General features: G+C 41.1%; 1 protein-coding gene across 4 annotated transcripts in view; it reads right to left on the bottom strand.

Annotated features, from left to right (window-relative positions):
- Positions 1-20,367, bottom strand: part of NUAK1 (NUAK family kinase 1) — a 60,840-nt gene that overhangs the window by 20,588 nt on the left and 19,885 nt on the right. For 3 of the 4 annotated variants that reach the window (XM_005300784.5, XM_042843618.2, XM_008179367.4), the window contains one exon: positions 8,675-8,795. In XM_005300784.5, coding sequence (XP_005300841.2) covers positions 8,675-8,795 — 121 coding nt within the window. Of the gene's footprint in view, positions 1-8,674; positions 8,796-9,379; positions 9,716-20,367 lie in introns of those variants that run through there. The other variant, XM_065564745.1, reaches the window with a different exon arrangement.

Below are 20,367 nucleotides of genomic sequence, written 5' to 3'. Positions count from 1 at the left end.
CTAATTCCATGACCAAATTTCCCTCGCGGCTAAAATTTGACATCCAGTTTGAGTCTTGGTCCAAGAATATTTATCTACAATTACATAGAAGCATATACAGACAGTCTTTGGTTTGAGAAAGGCACGTTATTATTTATATAACATTTTAAGTGCTTTCTATTCTCCTCTAACAAGCAGAGCTTATATTTTAAAAGCTAAATTTAGAAAATACTAAATCTCTACTATGAATTTTTGCCTTTGGGGGGAAAAATATATTGGATCCAATCAATATATGAGCATTTCAATACCTAGCATCCTGGATTCACTACACTGTCTTCTGAAGGATGCATTGATGCGTATTATTTATCTCCATGAAGGAGACTTTTCATAGGGACATTACCCTTTGACTTACATTGAAATTGTAGAAGCTCTCTCAACATAACCAAAACTGAATGAGCACAGAATAGGCAGAAGTACATCTCTGCACTGTGGCATCAGTACAACAAGGAGTCCCCACTACAACACAGAGGAAACCCTTCAAGCACAGATTCCTTGGCATACAGACCTTTCCATCCCACCTGGGACATCCCTGCATTCATCCTTGGCCCCATACCCTCCACATCTTTTCTCACACCTCGGCCCCTCACATCCTTATTCTCTCCCTGCATGCTGATGCAGATTTCAATGCTCTAATGTCTACATAAAAATTAATACCAGTTTTAGAACAATCACCAACACATATTACCCATTTGCATAAGTTCTCCTGAACGTTACAGAAAAGCTTGGCACCTCCTTGGCCCCATACCCCATTTGCAGCCTGCCACTGTATTTTATTGCCTACATACACCAATACACAGTCCTGTACAGTGTAATGAAAGCCACACCTACCCTACATTAATCACCAAAACACCTGAACACATACCCAATAAACAGGGGTGTACAATGGTTGCTCAGGATGAGGGTGGAGATGGTGGTAAAAAGGACATAGCTAGATTGAGAAGGGAAAGTAATGAGCGGAATGGAAATGCATGGCTTTGTTGCTTATTTCCTGACTTTCTAGGGTTCACATGAGTGGGATATGCAATCTGAACTCAGAGATAAGGAGTCCAACATTAAACATTCACTGAAAGTAGTGTTTGTATGGGAATATCTATCTATCTATTAACATACTGTGTGTGTGTGTGTGTGTGTGTGTGTACATATGCACCAAATGTAGTTTTAGAAATATATGCCCCAAGTTGGGGGAAGGGAGGAGGGCATTAACTAAATGCTGGATTTATTTACTGCAAATAATAATGAGGTAATAAATATGCTACCCTGTTAACACCTGGGCTGTGACTTGCAAGCTGATGATGGACTGATTGCCTCTGCATAACTCCTGTGAATGTTTGGTGCACATTGTGTTTTCACTGTGTTTGATTTATTATCTGCCATCCTCTGCCATTCTGAAGCTCACTCCACTTCTGAAGTACTTCTGCTGCAGCTGGCAATTTCAAGGAAGTGGGTTTAGCCAGGAAAGATTGCTCCAGGAACTCTCCATGGCTTGCTAATGAGGAGGCCAGTTCATGAAAGGCTGCCCTGGACTGCTCCTCAACTGCTGATGAGGGTCACGGAGCATGAAAGGTTATTTATGCATAACAGCAGTGGGACAGCTACGCATAAGTCCCTGAGGGAAACAATGCAAGCAGGGCAAGTTAATCAAGAGCAAGAAACGGAGAGTTGTCAATATCAACACTTGTTATAGGACAGAAAGAAGAAATACTTGTTAGAACCTGTTTATCATTTTTATTTTTGAGCCACTGACTTTGCATGTATTTAGTTCCAACACCTTGTAGGCTGGGTGATGTTGGGAGAGATGTAGCAAGGCCCCAGGAAGTGGTGGAGGGAGCGCCACAGTAGGTGGGGGAAAGGGCCACGGTAATGTATCGGGAGGTGGAGGGAGCACTGCAGTAATGTATAAGGAGGGCGGGGGAAAGTGCTACAGTAATGTATCAGGAGGGGGTGGGAGCACTGGAGTAACATGTCAGGAGAGACAAACTATGTATCAGGAGGTGGAGGGAGCACTGCAGTAATGTATCACGAGGTGAGGAGAATTATTTTTCACTGAGCTATAAATTTGTTTCAGTCTTCCCACTCCAAAGAGCCTTTCCTAAAAGTATGAGCAGAATTGTGCACAACCAGCAAAAGGCGCTTACGTTCAAATACTCAAATATGTGTTGCAGCGTCTCGTTCTCTCTTTTTTAATTTTCCTGTTAATTCTAAGGAAAAGGGGTTTATTAGTTAAGAAGAAAGCTCCACGTTTCTGGGCAGATAATTGAAATCAAATCCCTTGGATTGGGAGCTCATTGAAGAATACAAACGTAAAACTGGACATATACTTCACTTCTCACTACCAAAGATATATTTGAGCCGAAGTACATTTTGTAACGTCAACAATCGTCTCCATCACACTCTGTGCTACTATAGCAATAATTCCTGGATGTAATCTTTCTACTTAACTATATTTAGAGGGCTTGAAATGATGAACTCAGCTTCTATTCAGAGCTTTACAACTCCCAGATAGGACCTGTCAGTGCAGAGACCGCTCTCTGCTCAGAGCACTGGGAGTCTATTACACCCAAAGTGAGCAATATTCCCCTCTAGGAACACAAGAGTTACACTTCCACAGAAACCGTATGGGCTAAATTCTGCTATTGGATGAACACACTTCACTATCCATTTAAAGAAATGGGAGTTACACAAAAGTGTACCTGAGGCCTTGGCTACACTGGCAATTCACAGCACTGCACTTGCTGTGCTCAGGGGTGTGAAAAAACACCCTCCCTGAGCGCAGCGCCGTAAAGTGCCAGTGTAATCAGCGCCTGCAGCGCTGCAAGCTATTCCCCTCGGAGAGGTGGAGTACTTGCAGCGCGACTACACTCGCGCTTCACAGCGCTGCCACGGCAGCGCTGTGAATCCGCGAGTGTAGCCAAGGCCTGAGGGTAGAATATAGCCCTAGATATGTGAAACACATATGAATATGTCTTTGCAAAGATTGGTCAAAAGGATTCAGTGATGTTGTGGACATCTTTTTATTAGGATAATTTGCCTTGGACTTGTTTGACACCTCATTTCAAAAAATACCCGGATCCCTTTGTTTCTGTGTTTACAGAATGCTAATTCAGATTGGGCAGGAGTTTGTTTGTTTGTTTTAAATGGACTACCTCCTCATGGGCTGATTCCTTTTGTTTTATATGTAACCCTGGAGTAAGAATTTTAGTTTGTTGGTTTAAGAGGGGCAGCCAATCTCCCTTCCACTGGAACCATTTGAATTCTCCTCATGCCTTTGCTCTCTATCAGAGCAATCTCCTAAATTAGTTCCAGTATGTTGACATTCCTTCCATCTGGTGTCTTTCCATTCCGCGGTATTTTTATTACTCTCCTAACAGCCGCAGACAGAAGTACCTTTCCTCTGCTACAAAGTGTTCTTTTATTAAAGGTCAGCCAAATCAAAAGAACAGGCAAGTTTATCTTTAATTTTAGGCACACGGGTTGGAATAACCTTTTCATTCAATAAAATCATTTAAAGCCCAATTAGCACACTCATGTTATAAAGGACAAATTATTCCTCAGAAAGACACTTGAATAATGGGAAATAACTTCTTCCTAAGGATTATAGCCTAACATATCTCATCAGTTCATGACTCTTTGGAAAAACAATGTGTAGCTCTTTGTTCTAAAGCCCCAAATCAGTATCTTCAAGATGTTATTTACTAGTTTATTGTTATATAATTTTTAAAAATAAAGTACATAGTGGGCTTGAGTAGCCTTCCTCTTTCAGGGTCCAATTCAGCAAAGAATTTATGCACATGTTTAACTTTAAACATAAGCTTAATTACCATTGAAGTCAATGGGATTTAAAGCATATGCTTTAAAGTTAAGCATGTTCTAAACTGCTTTCCTAAATCACAGCTGCATACAGTGGAAATGCAATGCATTTCTTCTTAAATTAAAGGAATGTAGTTAAGATCCTGTGATAATCGTTTTAAATCAGTCTGTGGGTTAAAAATTAATCCCCACTGAGTGGATTAAATCAAAATGAGAACCATACTCCTTGCTGATATCCATTTTCTGTATACATGGATGAGGAAACATAGAATTTGATGTTTCACCATTTAAAAAGAAGCTGAGAAAAATGTGAGAATCACTAAATCAGCCATAACTTTTAATCTCTCTCTTACACTATTTTATCCCAATTTTGCCCGAGTGAAGAACAGACTTGCTAATTACATTTTTAAATTATGATTACTTTGTAACCTCAGACAAGCAAGCTTATGCCATGAGGTGGCAGTTAGAAATTGTTTTTATTTTTTAAACATAATGTAGCTTGAGATTATGTCAGAATGTGATTTGAAATTGCCAGTGTTCTCAGGAACCTGAGGGTTCATCTCACAAGTGGTGTTGTTTAGGTGTTAAACCATACTGAATGCAAGGAAATTCATGTGGGTGGAGTATGATAACCTAGGAGTTAAGTTTGTTTATACTTGTTTCATTACTAATCACTAGACTATAGAAAAATTGCTTTATATTCTTGGATGTTATCAAAAGAAAACAATGGAAATAATATACTTGAAGGTCAAAAAGCTATATAAATAGAGGAAGCCAATTAGCAATGTGGTTAAATGGTGTCACCATTGAAATACTTTCCCTTGGTTAAATTAAAAAAAAAAAATCTCAGTTTTCTAGTTTTTATCATTCATGTTAAGCACCCAATCCCGCATGTGCTTCACACTACAGGACACCTATTGACTTCACTGAGTTCTCCACACAGAGGCTCACATGATCAGGCATTCGGGTCCATTTTGAGTCTGTCTGTAAAAATGTAGGGTGGAATTGACTGACAATGACTGAAAACTAACCCATCATTTTCTGTTACTGTTGCAGAAGCACAATACGAAATGTTAGATTTAACATGTATTTGTAAATAAAACAACTATTATAACTAGGCAAAATACACCGTCTTTGTAAATATATGTTGGATTTAAAAGGTTTTACATTGAAGTTAAAAGGTTTAAAAGAACTAAACTAATTTCCTGATTAGCAAAGGTAGGAAACTTAATTCAAGTCAGTTTACATTTGTAATTTATACTTTGTGGAGATGTGTGAAGAATCTTTTTATTCTCTTTTTTATTAATCAATAAAATGCAATTGCAAAGACCTAAGGAAATCTGTTTTTTAAGGAAAATGCAATTTTAGTACTGTGATGTTTTAAAGGAGCTTGACCCTTCAAGGTGCTGAGTGCCTTGGCTCCAACCCAGCAAAGCACTTAATCCACGTTTTACTTTATGTACAGGAGTAATAATGCTATTGACTTCAATAGGCTTTGTATTGGGCTCATAATATTATATTTCAATAGGCAAAATCTTTATTAAATCATTTCCACAGTGTTTGCAAACAATGTGTTTACTTTTCTTAAAGTAACTTGTCCTTTCCATAAATGGAGGAACTTCTCTGTTTGTATTTACTGAAACCTGGGACAACACCCGGGACACGCAATGGAAACTCTTACACAAACACTGTACTTCACCACATAGAGACCCATGGGCCTGATCCCGTGCATCCATGTGTATAACTTTACACCCATGAACAGTTTTACACATGTGTAAGTGTTTACAGGATTGGGCCCTATACGCTCCCCATGTTTTAACTTTTATAAAGTAAAGTATTGCCAGATGGGATGTTTTTTGCAGTCAGGCTACCCAGGGAATAATATGTTTACTCTCGAAGGCTTTAGCTACCAAGTCCGGGAGTTTGCAAGGGGGGGGGGGGGAAGGAGAGCGGGGGTTTTGCTTTCTGAGTTAAAATTTATGCCCTGAAATCAGAACACTTCTGGCAAAGTCAGCTTCATCTATTCAGTCCTTTTCAAGGAATTTAAAGTCACTCGAAAGAACACTTCCCTTCCAGCTGCACTCTAAAGATTGCCAATTACAGTCTTGCTTGAGAGGATGGAATTTCTTCTGACTCAGAACTGGAGGTCTACCTCTTGCAAATAGTGCATGAGATAAATTCATTTTGATTTGGGTACAAAAAGTATTATTAAACCAGAAAGCCTGTTTATATGCATTTGGATTTGCTTAGCATTAAAAACCAATGGCTTACGTTTACACTGAGTTGACAAATTCAGAGGTTAATCACCTTCAGCCAACAAGGTCAAGAGGATACCAAAACATGGATCCCATTTCAGGAAAACACGTGTTTGTAAGTACAATTCAAAGATCTTTTAAAGATCTTCCAGACAGAGAGAGCAGTACTCATTCTAGCCAGACTCAGTGCAGCCCTGCACCTCTGCTTATGGATTTTAGGGAGTTTGATGGCAGTTCAAATCTCTTCTTGAATACCCACAGCAAAAGATAAATTATAAATAGACAACAGAGAACTAAAAATAATCTTTATATATAACAATATAACTATAATCATGTTTATGGCTCATTCATGAAGATGGCTTTGTAATCTAGGCCCTGATGCAGCAAGCTACAGTACCTGCCTAATCTCAAACATGGAAGTAGTCCCATTAACTTCTTTGGAACTACCTCTTATTCTTAAAGTGAGGCACCTGAAGAGCTATCTTTCTGAATTGGGATCCTAATAATTCTGCAGTATGTAACTATTCCCCTGGTGAATATGGCTCTGTCTCAGCTGGTTTGCCCTGCACTTCAATACCCATGGTATGATGTTGGCTGTTGGAGAATATTTCTTTTGGCCTCCTGGAGTTGGTGAAGCTACAGCTCCCATGTCTCTGTTCCCAGTGCTACATGATTGATTTTATAATGGATAGGATCACACTGTCCATCTGAATTCCCATTGCCCATCTCCACAGGCCATGACTGAAATACCGAGGATCATGCCAGACTGCTCTAGCTTCTAGATAATTATTTTGTTTCAATAACAGAGTAGCTATTTCACCAGGGATAGAAGCAAACAGTAATGTAATGAACACCCTGAAAACCTCTAAAGACCAGAGGAAAGCTGCCTCCAGCTTCCGTGTAGAAAAGCGTCACTCATGCTTAAGGAATCACAACAGAATAAACAGCACGGGATCTCACTGAAGGTAACACTGTCATGTGCCATATGCACTTTCACTGGGGAGGAAGGGGTGAAAAACCCTGAACTAAAAACCTGTCTTGGTTCTGCTGCGGGAAGGGATCATCTTCAGCTAGAGTCAAGGAACTGAGGGTTGTGGGGGAAGGTTTTGCTTCAAGGTAACTTTAAGTTATTTTCTATTTTTTTAAATCTTTCTAACTCTTTAAAATATTTTAACTCAGTAAAATTATTTAAAGCAGAGCAGGGGACATAAGAAGGCCACTTGGTCAAAGCACTGTAGCATACCTAATTTTTTTAGTTCCAGTGCACACTGGAAATAACTTTTGCTCCATTTGCAACCCACATGCTGACACAGCATCCCTCCCCTTTTCTGTTCCCAGACCCTGTTATGCGTTTATTCCATAAAAAGACAGATGAATTCATCTCCTTTCAAGTAAAAGAACATGCTTTTGAATAACTCAATATGTGATATTGTAACATTATTCCAAGCCAGACCTTGTTTTAATCAGTCAGATCAACTCTCAGAATGGAGTTGCCATATACCTATCATCACCTAGCGTGTACAGTGGGTGTGTAGAGTTAATACTTAGGGCCAAATTCAGGTGCCTCTTCCCAATATAAGCATGTGAGAAAAGAAGAATGACTAACTAGGGGAAAGCTCCCTCAACACCTTTGGAGTTTGCACTCTGCAGGTCCTCTGTGGCTCCATTCCTACTCAGGACCAGAGAGCATGTACACTTCCTAACCTGTTCAGGTCTGGCCAGGACGTCACAGCCTAAGGAAGGAAGAAGGAGGAGCTTCCACTAGAGGCCACTATTCTATTTTAAAAAAGGTTCCCCAGAGTCAGTAGCAGCCCTGGAGCCAGGAACTATCAGCTGGAGAAAGCGACTAGCCCCACTGCCATATGCTGCAGGGAAGGGCGCTAGGGAGCAGGAATGCAGAGCACAAGGGAAGGAGTTGGGACTGGACTGGGAGACAGGAGTGATGAGCTAGTGACTGGGTTGGGAGCAAGGGTTGAGAAGTCAGTGGGAAGCTGAACCTTGGATTCAGGGAGAAACGGGCCTGGGAAGACAGCCAGCAAGAGGGGCTGGCAGCAATGAAGGAAACAGGGTGTAGGGAGACTGAGCCTGACCAGGTGGGCTCCAGGGAAGTTAAAGCAATGAACTATGTGGGGAATGTTTGGGGGTTTCAAAGAGTTTAAGACCAGAAGGGATGATCAGATCATCTAGTTTGACTTCCCTATGTGGTTGAGGGGCATGAACTGAAATTGATTTTATATTGGTGGAGGGAGGAAATGAATTGGAATGGGAGGGGGGAAATGAAATTGATTTTCTGGTTTGGGACAGGGAGGATTGGATGGTTTGTGTGACAGCTCTCCTCACACTCAGACAGAAGCATTTCAGCCACACATTAACAACTTCCCCCATGCAAGGAATTCCTGTGGTTGCTAGAGAGGTGGTGTACATTTGCAAAGTAGAGTATGATTTGAAGGGGAATTGGTGCACAAAACTGTCTCTCTACTAAGAGATGGTATAAGACCTAATCTAAAAGCATATGAAAACTAGGTCTGAGAAAACAAATAGTACAGATGGTGAAAAGAATCGCAGTCACTAACCTTCAAATATAGTGATGATATGAGGATGGCTGAGGGATGACATGATTTCAATCTCCCGTCTGATGTGAACCATATCTTGTTCATCCTTAATTTTGTCCTTACGAATGGATTTTATTGCAACCTATAAATTCAGGAAATCGAGCATTACTCTTGGAACTGAACAGATGCAAATAATCTATTAGGAGAGTTCAGAAAATAAATACAGATGTCAGATGCTGGCAGAATGTGGAATGACCAAAACAAAGTTTTAAAATACATACCCCGTGCCCCCTCCATTTCATTATAACACTGCACATACACTCTCATTACCGTAGTAAATCACATTAAGTTTTGAGACTTTTATTTGTACGGCCTTATCCTTCAAAAAAGGATGGGTGTTTTCAAAAGGACTCAGCGTTGGCCTAAATCTGAGGTCAAATGGTAAAGCACCCCATTGATTTCAATGAGAACAGCATTTGGCCAGCGTTGATTGTTTTTGACAATCTCGCACAAAAGCTTTAGCCCATTCCCATTAGAAATCCTATTAGTTTTTCAGAGAAAGATGCTGAAATTTTAGGGTACTGATAACAAAATATATTGGGCCAAGCTAACACAATGAGCATGATATTAATACAACTTATTACATGATGAGCTACAATACAAGTCCTAAGTCCTGAGCAGGCCTAAGTAAAAAATAAAGAAATCCTTAATATTTGCAGCCACTACCTTGAAAATTGCTCTTGTATAAATCCTGTACTTTCATGTCCTATACAGCACTTATGCAATCACTCCAAAACCATATCCTTCCTGCATCCTTCCTCAATCAGCCACCTTTCACAAGCACATCGTGTGACTGGGTATCTTTCCAAAAAGCAGGGTGGGAACAGAGGAAGTGATAGGCAAACTTGCAGCACAATTTCAGATTCAAAAAGCCCTTGCAAGTGTGTGAGTTGCCTGTGAAAGAGAGGATTTATATGAGCAAGCTCATAAATAATTGCTGAGGTCAGATCATGCTACAAAAGAAAAGCATAAATCAACAATGGGAAGACCCTGATAGGGGGAATGTGCAATTTGAATTATAGCAAATGGCAACACTGACTTTATGATCACAGATCTTTGTGTCCTGGTTTTAAAAAAAAAAGCCATTTGGGGTAAGTAATAAATTACCAGCTAGTTTAAAATCAAACATTAGCCTTTTGTCTATCATCATTATCCTCCGGTGCTCCTCCAATGACCTTGTTCCTACTACGGAGACCACCCTTTTGTGGGTGAATAACACTTTTGTTATTCCACAAGCTTATTATAACATGGAACTTTCCTGAGAAAACATTTTGTCTTGTGAAAAAGTATTTGGGTTTACAGTGCTCCAGTCTATTGTGAAACACTGTTTGCGTGCATCAATAATTGGAAATGGCATTATTGGTGCCTTTTTAATTATTATAATGTATAGCATCAAGGACATTGGCAGGAAAGGGAAAAATATAAAAGAATATTAACATGAACTGTGCTTAAATGGGAACTACGGAGTCCCCAAATTGGGAAGGCATCCCTATTCGGCAAAAACTTAAGCACATGCTTAACTTTAAGCATGAACCTAAATCCCTCTGAAGTCAATAGGACTTAAACTCATGCTTAACTTCAAGCATGTGCTTAAATGCTATCCTGATATAGGCCTGAGTGAACAACAGAACACAGCAGGCAGTAAAGGATGACTGAAGTCATATATCTAAAAGCTAAACAATTCTTTTCTGCTTCTTGGCCCAAACATTTGGGATAGAAGTTTAAAAAGTAACAGTGCAAAGCAATGTTTTCATATAGGATTCACACCTTTCTAGTAAAGGTAACAAGAAGAAGTCCTCATCAGAGGAATTCTAAGCAGAGGGCTAAAGCAGCTAACACTAGCAGACAACACATGATTTTTCTCTCTTTCCATTTTTCTGCACTTGGATAGGCTGTAAGTGCATACCTTGTTTACAAGGAGGATGTGGGTGGCTCTTGGAGCAGCACATGCATTCCTGAAAGTAAATTTAGACATGGGTAAAAACATGCCTTTTATTATAAGGCAGCCTTGCACTTGGCTCTCAAGAAGAATTTAAGAAGGATTTTATTGTCAAGCATATAACAGGTAGCAAATTCTTCACCATCCGGGGTCTGGAAAGGAATAATGGCATCCAGGAGAGCATGACAGCCTGCCAGCATCCTAACTCTATACTTGACAAACAGGAAAATTAGCTCTCATAAGTAGTTTCTATTTTAAACATGGAAGTATATGCTTTTTATATGAAAAATACATAACAGTGATTCACATAGAATCATAGGACTGGAAGGGACCTCGAGAGGTCATCTAGTCCAGTCCCCTGCATTCATGGCAGGACTAAGGGTATGTTTTCACTACCGGCCGGATCAGCGGGCAGCGATTGAGCCAGTGGGGATTGATTTATCATGTCTAGTCTAGACACGATAAATCGATCCCCGAGTGCTCTCCCGTCGATTCCTGTACTCCAGCTCGGCGAGAGGCGCAGACAGAGTCGATGGGGGAGCGGCAGCAGTCAACTCACCGTAGTGAAGACACCGCGGTAAGTAGATCTAAGTATGTAGACTTCAACTACGTTATTCACGTAGCTGAAGTTCAGTAACTTAGATCAATCCCTCCCCAGTGTAGACCAAGCCTAAGTATTATGGTTGCATATAGACATTAAAATGTATCTTTGAACTTGCCTTGGAATACAGTCTTTGAACTTGCCTTGGAGATGTGTTGCCTGTGGCTAAATTTTTCATAAGCACCTAAGTGACTTAGAAGTCTAAATCCAATTTCCAAAGGAGTCTTAGGCACGTAGAAGCCTGTCTCGTTGAATATCACTTTCTTTCTTTCCTAAGTGCTTGTCATTTTTGAAAATGGGAATGGATAGACTCAACATCACAAAGACTAGCAATCGTGTCGGCAATCTCATCTTAAAGACCAAGTATTGACTGGGCCTGGATACTGATCTTTCCCCCACAGAGGCGGTACCCAAGTCTAGACTGCACACTTCAGACTTACAGAGTTCAGAAGCTTATATTGGAATCCATGGTGTTGCTTTTTTGTGGATAGAGGAAACTTCACTCTCCAAAACTGTCACTTTCACCAGTACCAAATTCACAGATAGGGTCAGATTGTCAGCTGGTATGAACTGGCACAGTTCCATTGACTTGAAAGAATCAACACAGATGAGGATCTGGCCCAACATCTTTCAGTTCTATTGTTTTTGAAGTATTTTATTGAAACATGTTCAATGGTTTCTCTTAAGTGCCATGAGGGCATTTTAGGAAATTATTGTACATGTCACTGTTTTGGTCTCAGTGAACAAAACAAGATCTCTATCTGCTTGTTATAGTATCAAAATGTAAAACAAGTCTCTTCTAAGCACTCTAAATGCTGCTAATGGATTTCTGTTTGACATTTATTTTATACAAAAATACGTTCAGGAAAAAAGCAGCCTTTCTAAAATGTGTTTACTCTTTTAGCACTAGAGGTATTGAAGGCTTCATTTATCAGAATCTTAATTATGAGACTGATGCCAGAGACTGTACATGAGGAACCTGAACAATTTAGACCTAAGAAGTTATCTTAATTGAAAAATACATTTTAAAAAGCACTAAATTTGTTCATCCTGCAGGTGCCCTTCTTTGAAAGCAACAGATCTGTTCTGTTCATCATCTCAACTTATTAAGTGTCAAAGTACATGAAATTTGGTAAGATAAAATACAATATGCATTTTATGCCAACCTTATCAACAGCTCATGACAACCCAGTTCCAGATCTGACTGCAGAGGAAGTGTGATTAGCCCTTATGGTAATCCCAGAAAACAGTACATGATTCTTACCGCACTTTTTCTTTGTGTTTTGCTGATTTTAAAACACCTCTAGCTTTATATCTCAGAATATGTAATTATGGTATTTTTGGTAACTTTACTAGCAGAGCAGTTTAGTTTTTCCCAGCCTCCTGAACTGATGAGATGTGTCGGGTAACTAAGAACCCTAGTTGTAGACAGAATAACATACCTGGTTCATAATAGAGAGATATAAAGTCTTTCATTCCTGTGTTACAGGTTCAAGATCAATAGAGACAAAGGCCCTGAACTTGCAAACACTTAAGCATATGGTATGGGTCATCCCTAAGGGAGTGCGGGGTCTGGGGCGGAAGTGACGAATCTGTCACTTCCGGGACCAACTGCACCAGCCAATCGCACCAGCCCATGGGGCTCCCCCAAAGCATGGGGCCGGAGCAGTCGCCCCCAATTCGCCATACCCAAGCGCCGGCTCTGCATATGGTTAACTTGATGCACGTGGAACTACTCACATGTGCAAAGTTAAGCCATGTGCATTTTCAGAACTGGGTCCAAAAGTAGTTGCCACAAGATGGTTTCTTTGGGGACCACAATAGGATTTGAGGACACAATAGTTCATTTCTTCGAGGACAGGTGTCCATTGCACATGTGCACCCAAAAGGATCACAAGTAGCACTAACTAGAATCTTTGTCAGTCACATACTGAGGCCAAGGATTATATGGGCATAGAATGTGAACTTCCCTTTCAGCCCTACAATTGGTCAGGATTGAGTTCATTCGTGGAGAGGAGCTGGGAAAATCTCCACTCCCCTCTTCTGAGGATAGCCAGAAGTAAACAGAGTAAATCCTGCACTCTTCAGAAACACAAAGTAATAACAGAGACAAAAACATCTAACCAACAGTGAACCTTTTTTCAGGGAAGTAGCTAACTCCAGTCTTAAGAGTTAATAATTTGCCCACTCTCTGCTGATCTACTGACAGGAAAAGAAAATGTACCTAAAAGTATAACTTTAAAGTAGAAACTTCTGCACTGTGGAGGTCACCCACTCTGACTCAGTTCAGTGATGTGCAATGTTAAGAGTTAAGCAGCATGGGTGAGGTGCATTTGGAAATGAAGCTTTCAATTAAAAAACCCCACAACACCACACTTTACTGTTTAAACATTTTGGGTTATATTGTCACTAACCCTCACATGGCCCTGCAGGGCAATATGGTCTCCTCAACAGTCTGGTGCAATTGTGCCACCGGTGATCACATCATGACACTGGGTCCTGTCACCCATTGTTCCCTCTCCAATAAACACACAGGCAAAGATGGGGCAGAGCCGTGGAGGCACTCCTCCATGCAATGGCTAGCGGAGTTGGATGGGCATGAAGTGCAGGGAAGTAAGTTAGTCCCTTTGCGGGGCTACAATAAATTACCTGTCTGACTTTGCTGGAAAGAGGATTTATACTCGCTCTCTGGGCCTGCCTGGGGGATGGTGGAGAATTTCCCAAGTATGTTTCATACTTATTTGGCTTTTGTTTGTTGCAAATACTTTGTATCAAGTTATATTTCATAGATGGTTCGTGACAGTTACAAAGGTTTCTGTACGTTCAGTGCTATCTTCATGAGAAATGTTTCACTTCTTCCAGACTTCTGGGCAAAGCAAAATGGTTGGAATTTTCCATAAAGATACAGTAAAAGCGTTGTGCACAGCAAAATATGACATATTATAAACACTTGGTAAAGTGTACAAGTAGGTAGTAGGTGTCCACCTCCTGGGCACTCATTCAGTTCCCAGTAGATATGTATGTTTGTGGGACCAATCTGGCCATCAGGTTATTGACATGTGAGGGTGGAGATTAAGCCGTACAGACTTAATCTTGAACAATAAAGCAATATTTTCATGAAAGAATAAAACAGTTCCTTTTGTCTGTTTCTAACTGATTTTTAAAGACAATGTGCCAAATTCTGACTCATTTCCCCCTGGGATTGCACGAATGTAAACAAAGGCAGAATTTGCTCTATGGCATAAATTTATAGATTTTTAAGGCCAGAAGGAGCCATTATGATTATCTAGCCAGTCCTCCTGCATAACAGGCCATAGAATCTCCCCCAGTAATTTCTGTATACAATATGTTCAGTTTGGCTGATAGTTTTCTTATCTTCTAGTCTGTAGAATATTTTTGTGTTTGAAAAATAAACAAAGAAAGATCCATCTGTGTGCTCACAAGCTGTTCCATTTCACTGTGGAGGCTGGGAATTTTAAGCTGATTCAACCTTAGACGTACCAGTTAGGCTGTGGAGCAAATTCCAATTTGTTACTGCAACAGCATTCTAAGAGTGCAGGGAAAATGACATCAGGAGAGAATGCAGTCCCCTGAGGGAGGAAGACCAACTACTGTCACTAGGAAATATGTTAAAAATGTAGCTTAAAAAAAGTGATTTAAAGCAGAATAGGGTTTGCTTCTTTTTTTGGGTCTGTGTGTGGAGGGGTGGGGGGTGTTTTAAAGCATACACAGGCCACCACTTCCTCAAATCTTTGACCAGAGGGGATCATCACTGTGTGATGGGAAGTAGTCAGGTCCAGCCAGGTCTGTGGTTCTGTTTCCCCTCCTCTGGACTTCATGGAAGATGTAGGTCAAGAGCCAGTGCTGACTGCCAGATGCTGGGACTGGATGACAGGGGATGGATCACTTGATGATTGCCCTGTTCTGTTCACTCCCTTGGAAGCCCCTGGCATTAGCCACTGTCAGATGACAGGATACTGGGCTAGTTTACTCTTGGGGGAATTCTGTTCTACTGTGTGTGCTATGCATATTTTTATTTTTTTGCGTAGAAAAAAGCTTCTGTTGAAATGTTGCTGCATTTCTGTGCCAAAAAGGGCACATATCACCACCAGAGGGCACTGTGGTGATAGAACACAGCAGCAGCTTCCAGCCAGCTAGGGAAGAGAAAAAGCCTGCCCTATTTGCAGCTCCTGTCAGGCCAGGTCAGGAGACAGGGGCTATGGGGAGACAGACAACCTGGGACTGCTGGGGGGGTCAGACAGGGGCTCATAAGGGCTAGTAGGGGAGGACAGACTGGGACAGGAGCTGAAAGGGAGTGGAGGCACAGAGCCACGGGGGGAGGGAGGTGCAGGGCCACATGGTGATTGGGGAAAAGGGTGCAGAACTACATAGGGACAGAAGGTGTCTGAGTGGTGGCACAGAAACACATGGGGACGGGGGAAGGGGTACAGGGACACATAGGGACAGGGCAGTGGCTGGGTGGGGGCACAGAGGCACATGGGGGATGAGGAGGAGGCACAGGGACACATGGGAGGGGGGTGGCTGAATGGGAGCACAAAGACACATGGGGACTGAGGGGAGGGGTGCAGGGCCACATGGGGATGGGGGGAGTAGGTATCTGAGTGGGGGTGGAGGGACACATGTGGACAGGGGTGCAAGGACAGATGGGGACAGGGGTGAAGAAGTGCCTGACTGAATGGGAGAGGCTAGGGGTCAGCCAGGGTCTGCATGGGGGAAGCTCCCTAATAATCCCTCCCTGCCCTGCCCCAAACTTATTCCATACTTTTCCCACCCATACCCAACAGCCCTCCAAGTTCACACCCAGGCTCCTTCCCAGCAATTTACTTCCCTCTCCCTGGGCTCCTCTGTTACCCCGACTCCCCCAAGCCTTTGCACTGCTTCTGAGGGACGTGGGAAATACGGTTCTGTATTGTAGTTTAAATGTATTCTTACTCAGAGTTCTGTATTAATATGCCTATTAAGGAATCTATTTGTCAAAAAACATTTCCTGAACCTTTTTTGTTGTCTGTATTGTTATAGACATACTTGCAGACACGTATTTTGAAATAAATGACCAAAAATAGTTGAAACTGGTGTTGAAATAATTGAAATTATATTGTGTTATTTTGACAAAGAAAATATGCAGAATTTTGCAGAATCTGAAAATATTGTGTGCATAATTTTTAATTTTTTGTTGCAGAATTTTTAACTTTTTGGCACAGAATCCTTCCAGGAGTACTAGGTTGGACCACTGGTCTGACCCAGTATGGCTGTTCTTGTGTTCTATGTGTGGAGTTATAGATTGGGTGGACCAAATGCAAGGAGTGGCAGGATGAGGTAGACCAGGAGTAGAGCCAGTGTTTGTGGGAGGGGGAGGGAGCAGGAGACATGTTCCTCCCTCAGTCCTATGGAGCATAGCCAGAAAAAATAATAAAGGTTGGGACTGTATTAAATTTTTCATGGAGCCTCCCCTCCTTCCCCGGGCAGTCACGGGGCAGCTGCAGTCGATTGGGGTGGAAGGGGCCCTTGCAAGTGTGATTCCATTGGAGTTGCTCTGCCAGGGTCCAGGGAGGCACCAGGGATCAGAGCTAGGTAAAGGGCTCTTTTAGATCTGCTAGGTTTGGGGGCAGATCCCATGGGTTATTCCATGGGGAAGGTGAACAATCAGGAAAGAACTCCACAAGGGCATCCTTGTGGAGATTTCCTCTCCTAGAGCCCCCTCCTGTGTGTCTTTCCATACTCCTGGGCCATACTCCTGCTCTTAGCCGGAGATGGAGAAGTACAGCTCTCTTAGCAATCTGATTTCAATCCATATTCAATATAAACGGAAAACTGTTTACAAGAGGCTTCTGCAGAGACACAGAAAACATTTCATGTGCTGAGTGGAAAGTCAAATAAAAAGGCATTATATGAGTTGCTGTAAAATTAGTGCCTGGCCTTGTGACATTGGACTGATACATCTCAGAGTGTTCTCCTTTTGCAGGGCAGAGAGAGTGAGGTCATCACAATACTATCATCTTGGAGAATGTTACTTTTCAGATCCTGCAAGCTAAATCATCTCCATGGAGATACTGCCTGGGAGACAATCATGCGGCAAATTCCTAATTAATTATTTATAAACTACCCAACTCCATTGTTTAGTAGATTAGCAAACTGTGTCATAATCAGGGAAGTTGCTTAAATGCTTTCCTCTAAGCAAGCAATGGTGCAATCTGTACCCAATGGAACCCTGCTGATTTAAACCTCAGGGATTTTGCTTTTTTTTTTTATTTGCGTGTTTGTTCATGTCATTACATGGATGTTTCCAAAGACGAATGCTGCTTTTTGAGAGCCAGCAGCTGCATCAACAAGCACATAAGGGCAAGCATGCACGTGCCAACCAAAGGTTATGTAGGCACCTTTGATTTCTCTCTCTTAAAAGGCGAGGTAACTTTTACAGCAAACTCATTCAGTATGGTAAAAACAGAACATCTGTAACCATCTGCTTCAATCTTCTACATCCCAATGTGTCATATAAAAAAGATTCTATTTTCCAAATCTGAAGCTGATTTACTGCTACCATATCTCTGCCTGTCGAGAAACTCTCTCCTTCTCAGGCACGGGAAGTCCTGGGTCTAGATGATAAATGTCAAATCAAAATTTGATTTGCATAAGATGAGACATTGTGTGCCTGTGCCTTTAGAGAGAGCCAGGATACTTTTATCTGTGTTTTACTTCTTCGTTTCCAATTTTGTTGGCTGTAAATGCCATTATCATATCATGAGTGGTGACTCAGCAACAGAAGAGGAGTTAGTGATTCAGAAATATTAGGTTGATTTTCATTGCCTTTAGCATGCCTCCTTTATTCACAGACTCAGAAAACTGCCTGTGTAACCAGGTATGAGCACTAGAAGCAATCAGAACAAGAGATTTATGCTGTACATATACAAAGTGGGTGACAGGAGGCATATTGTGCAACACCCTTCCTCCCCTTCTGCCCTCATCCTTGTCCATGGTATATGTTAACAGGATTTATGTGCGTATTTCCTGAGTAATGCCCTGCTGGAAATTTTACATCCCTTCATTGTTTGGTACCTGTTGTCCTCAGTCTGCTGTGTAAATGCAGCTTGGCATATTTTTACTGTGCATCCTCTAATAAAATTCTCTGGGCAGACCCATTCTTTTGGCATTCGGAAGGAGCTCAGCCTTGTCTTTTCATTATTTCCAACTGGAAATGACAGCTCTGCATCAACCATTTCAAGATTGATTTACCCTCAGAAATAAAAGGCAATTCATCTGGTCTGGCATAAATCTTCTTCCCAACAGGACTTAAAATATGGGTTAGCAATTTGGTTACTCATGTTCCATCTCTGTGCAGTGGATCTTGGAAAGGGGCAACTGGAGGGCTCAGTCAATGAGCAATAAAACCTTCTATTTCTAGATTATTGCTTGTTCAAATCCAGCCTAAATCAGTTACCATCTGATAGCTCTTAAATTTGGTAGTCTCAATCCAGTTGCCACAGAAGCTTTCACATCCCAAAACCAACATATAAATTGATGGACCTTACAACTCTAAAGAAAGCCACCTTCCCCATTTAAATATGGCAATAATACAATTCCATATTGCAGTAGTTATGTTCAAAAGAAGAATAAATATATCATAAACATTCTTAGGACTTAAGTGTTATCCAATTTTTCAAACACTGGATCAACATTAATCCATCCTCTCGATATCCACCCACGTTATATCAGTTATAATATACCACTGCAGTTCCAGAAACACTCCACTCTGGCACAATCAACAGTGAAGCAAGTTTATCATGGTATCTACAGAATACACAGTTCCAGTCATTTTCCTTTTTTTCCCTTGAACTCTGTAATGTCCATCCCACCTCATTCACAAAGACTCCATCTCCCCAGGAAGGAGTGGTGGAGAGCAATGATAGTTCAGGAACTAGGGAAGAAGATTGCTGTTACTTTCTCGAAGTGGAATTGCGTGGGGAGCTACTGAAGAGTAGAGATCCACAGGTCCATAATTGGAATTAAAATAAAAACTGTCTTACAACCTTAACTACACAGTCACTCTTCCTTAAGAAATGTTAACCAATACTGAATGCCATTTTCATTGAAAGGATAAAAACTGCATTTATATTAACTTCTAGTGAAGTTGCCAAGCAGATGTTTATTTTTGGCTTCCACATTTACTAAAGCCAAATGCAACAAGGAATTGGGATTCCACAATGTCTAACTGCTTTCCTTCCAGGTTACAATTTTGTTGGAACCAAAAAAAAGCTGACTTTACTTATAAGCAGGAAAAAAACCTAGTAGCATCTGTTTCAATGTCTGTTTATATCATAGTTTGAATAAGGTTACAATTGTGAAATCTTTGTTACTGATCAGCTTCCAAACACAGCACAGCACCATCCAGAACATGTGCAAGGGAGGAAAACTTACTGCAAGTGTCTCATGTGCCAGTCCTTTAAGGTCTGCGAGTCCACGTGCAGAATGTTTATTACTAATTTAAAATACTGGCAAATCAGGGAAAAGGGGAGTGAAATAATTCACAAGTCCCATGATTACTGTGCTCGGTTTTGCATGGTTACTAAAGATTCCTCCTCCAAATCCTGGAAGACAGTTTTCAAAATTAATTTTGCGGCTTGATTTCTCAGCTGCCATAGCCAATGATACAATGAAAAATGCCAAACTGAAGCAGTAGAAAGGATCTTTAGTGATTCAGTAGGCAACATCTTCATTGTGAATCGGTCTTGAAACATAGTGTTACAGGGCACACTGCCTTTGGAGGTGCTGATTTGGGATGAAATGTAAAAGCAAGATGCTGGTCACTTGTGGTCATCTAAAAAATCCCTTACACTTTTCTCAATCATAAGGGTCCTAGCCTTGGTGTTGTGACAAAACTCCAGTTTGAATATATTCTCCTTGTCTACTATTCCCCCCTCCCCAAATTTAAACTGGTAAATATTATTCACATCCTCTTAGAAACTTGCATCCTGTTGTTGTGTGTGTTAAACAGTTGCAACAATGTACTTCATCGGTTAGAAAAGTTTGTAACATATTGGCATATGTTTAGGTGAAAGGTGATATGAACAAGTCATGGGGACCCACACTCTGGGAGAG

This window comes from Chrysemys picta, chromosome 1, assembly GCF_011386835.1.
Source record: "Chrysemys picta bellii isolate R12L10 chromosome 1, ASM1138683v2, whole genome shotgun sequence".
NCBI lineage: Eukaryota > Metazoa > Chordata > Testudines > Emydidae > Chrysemys > Chrysemys picta.
Note: the sequence above shows the minus strand (reverse complement) of the source record. Positions and strands in the feature narration are given on the sequence as shown.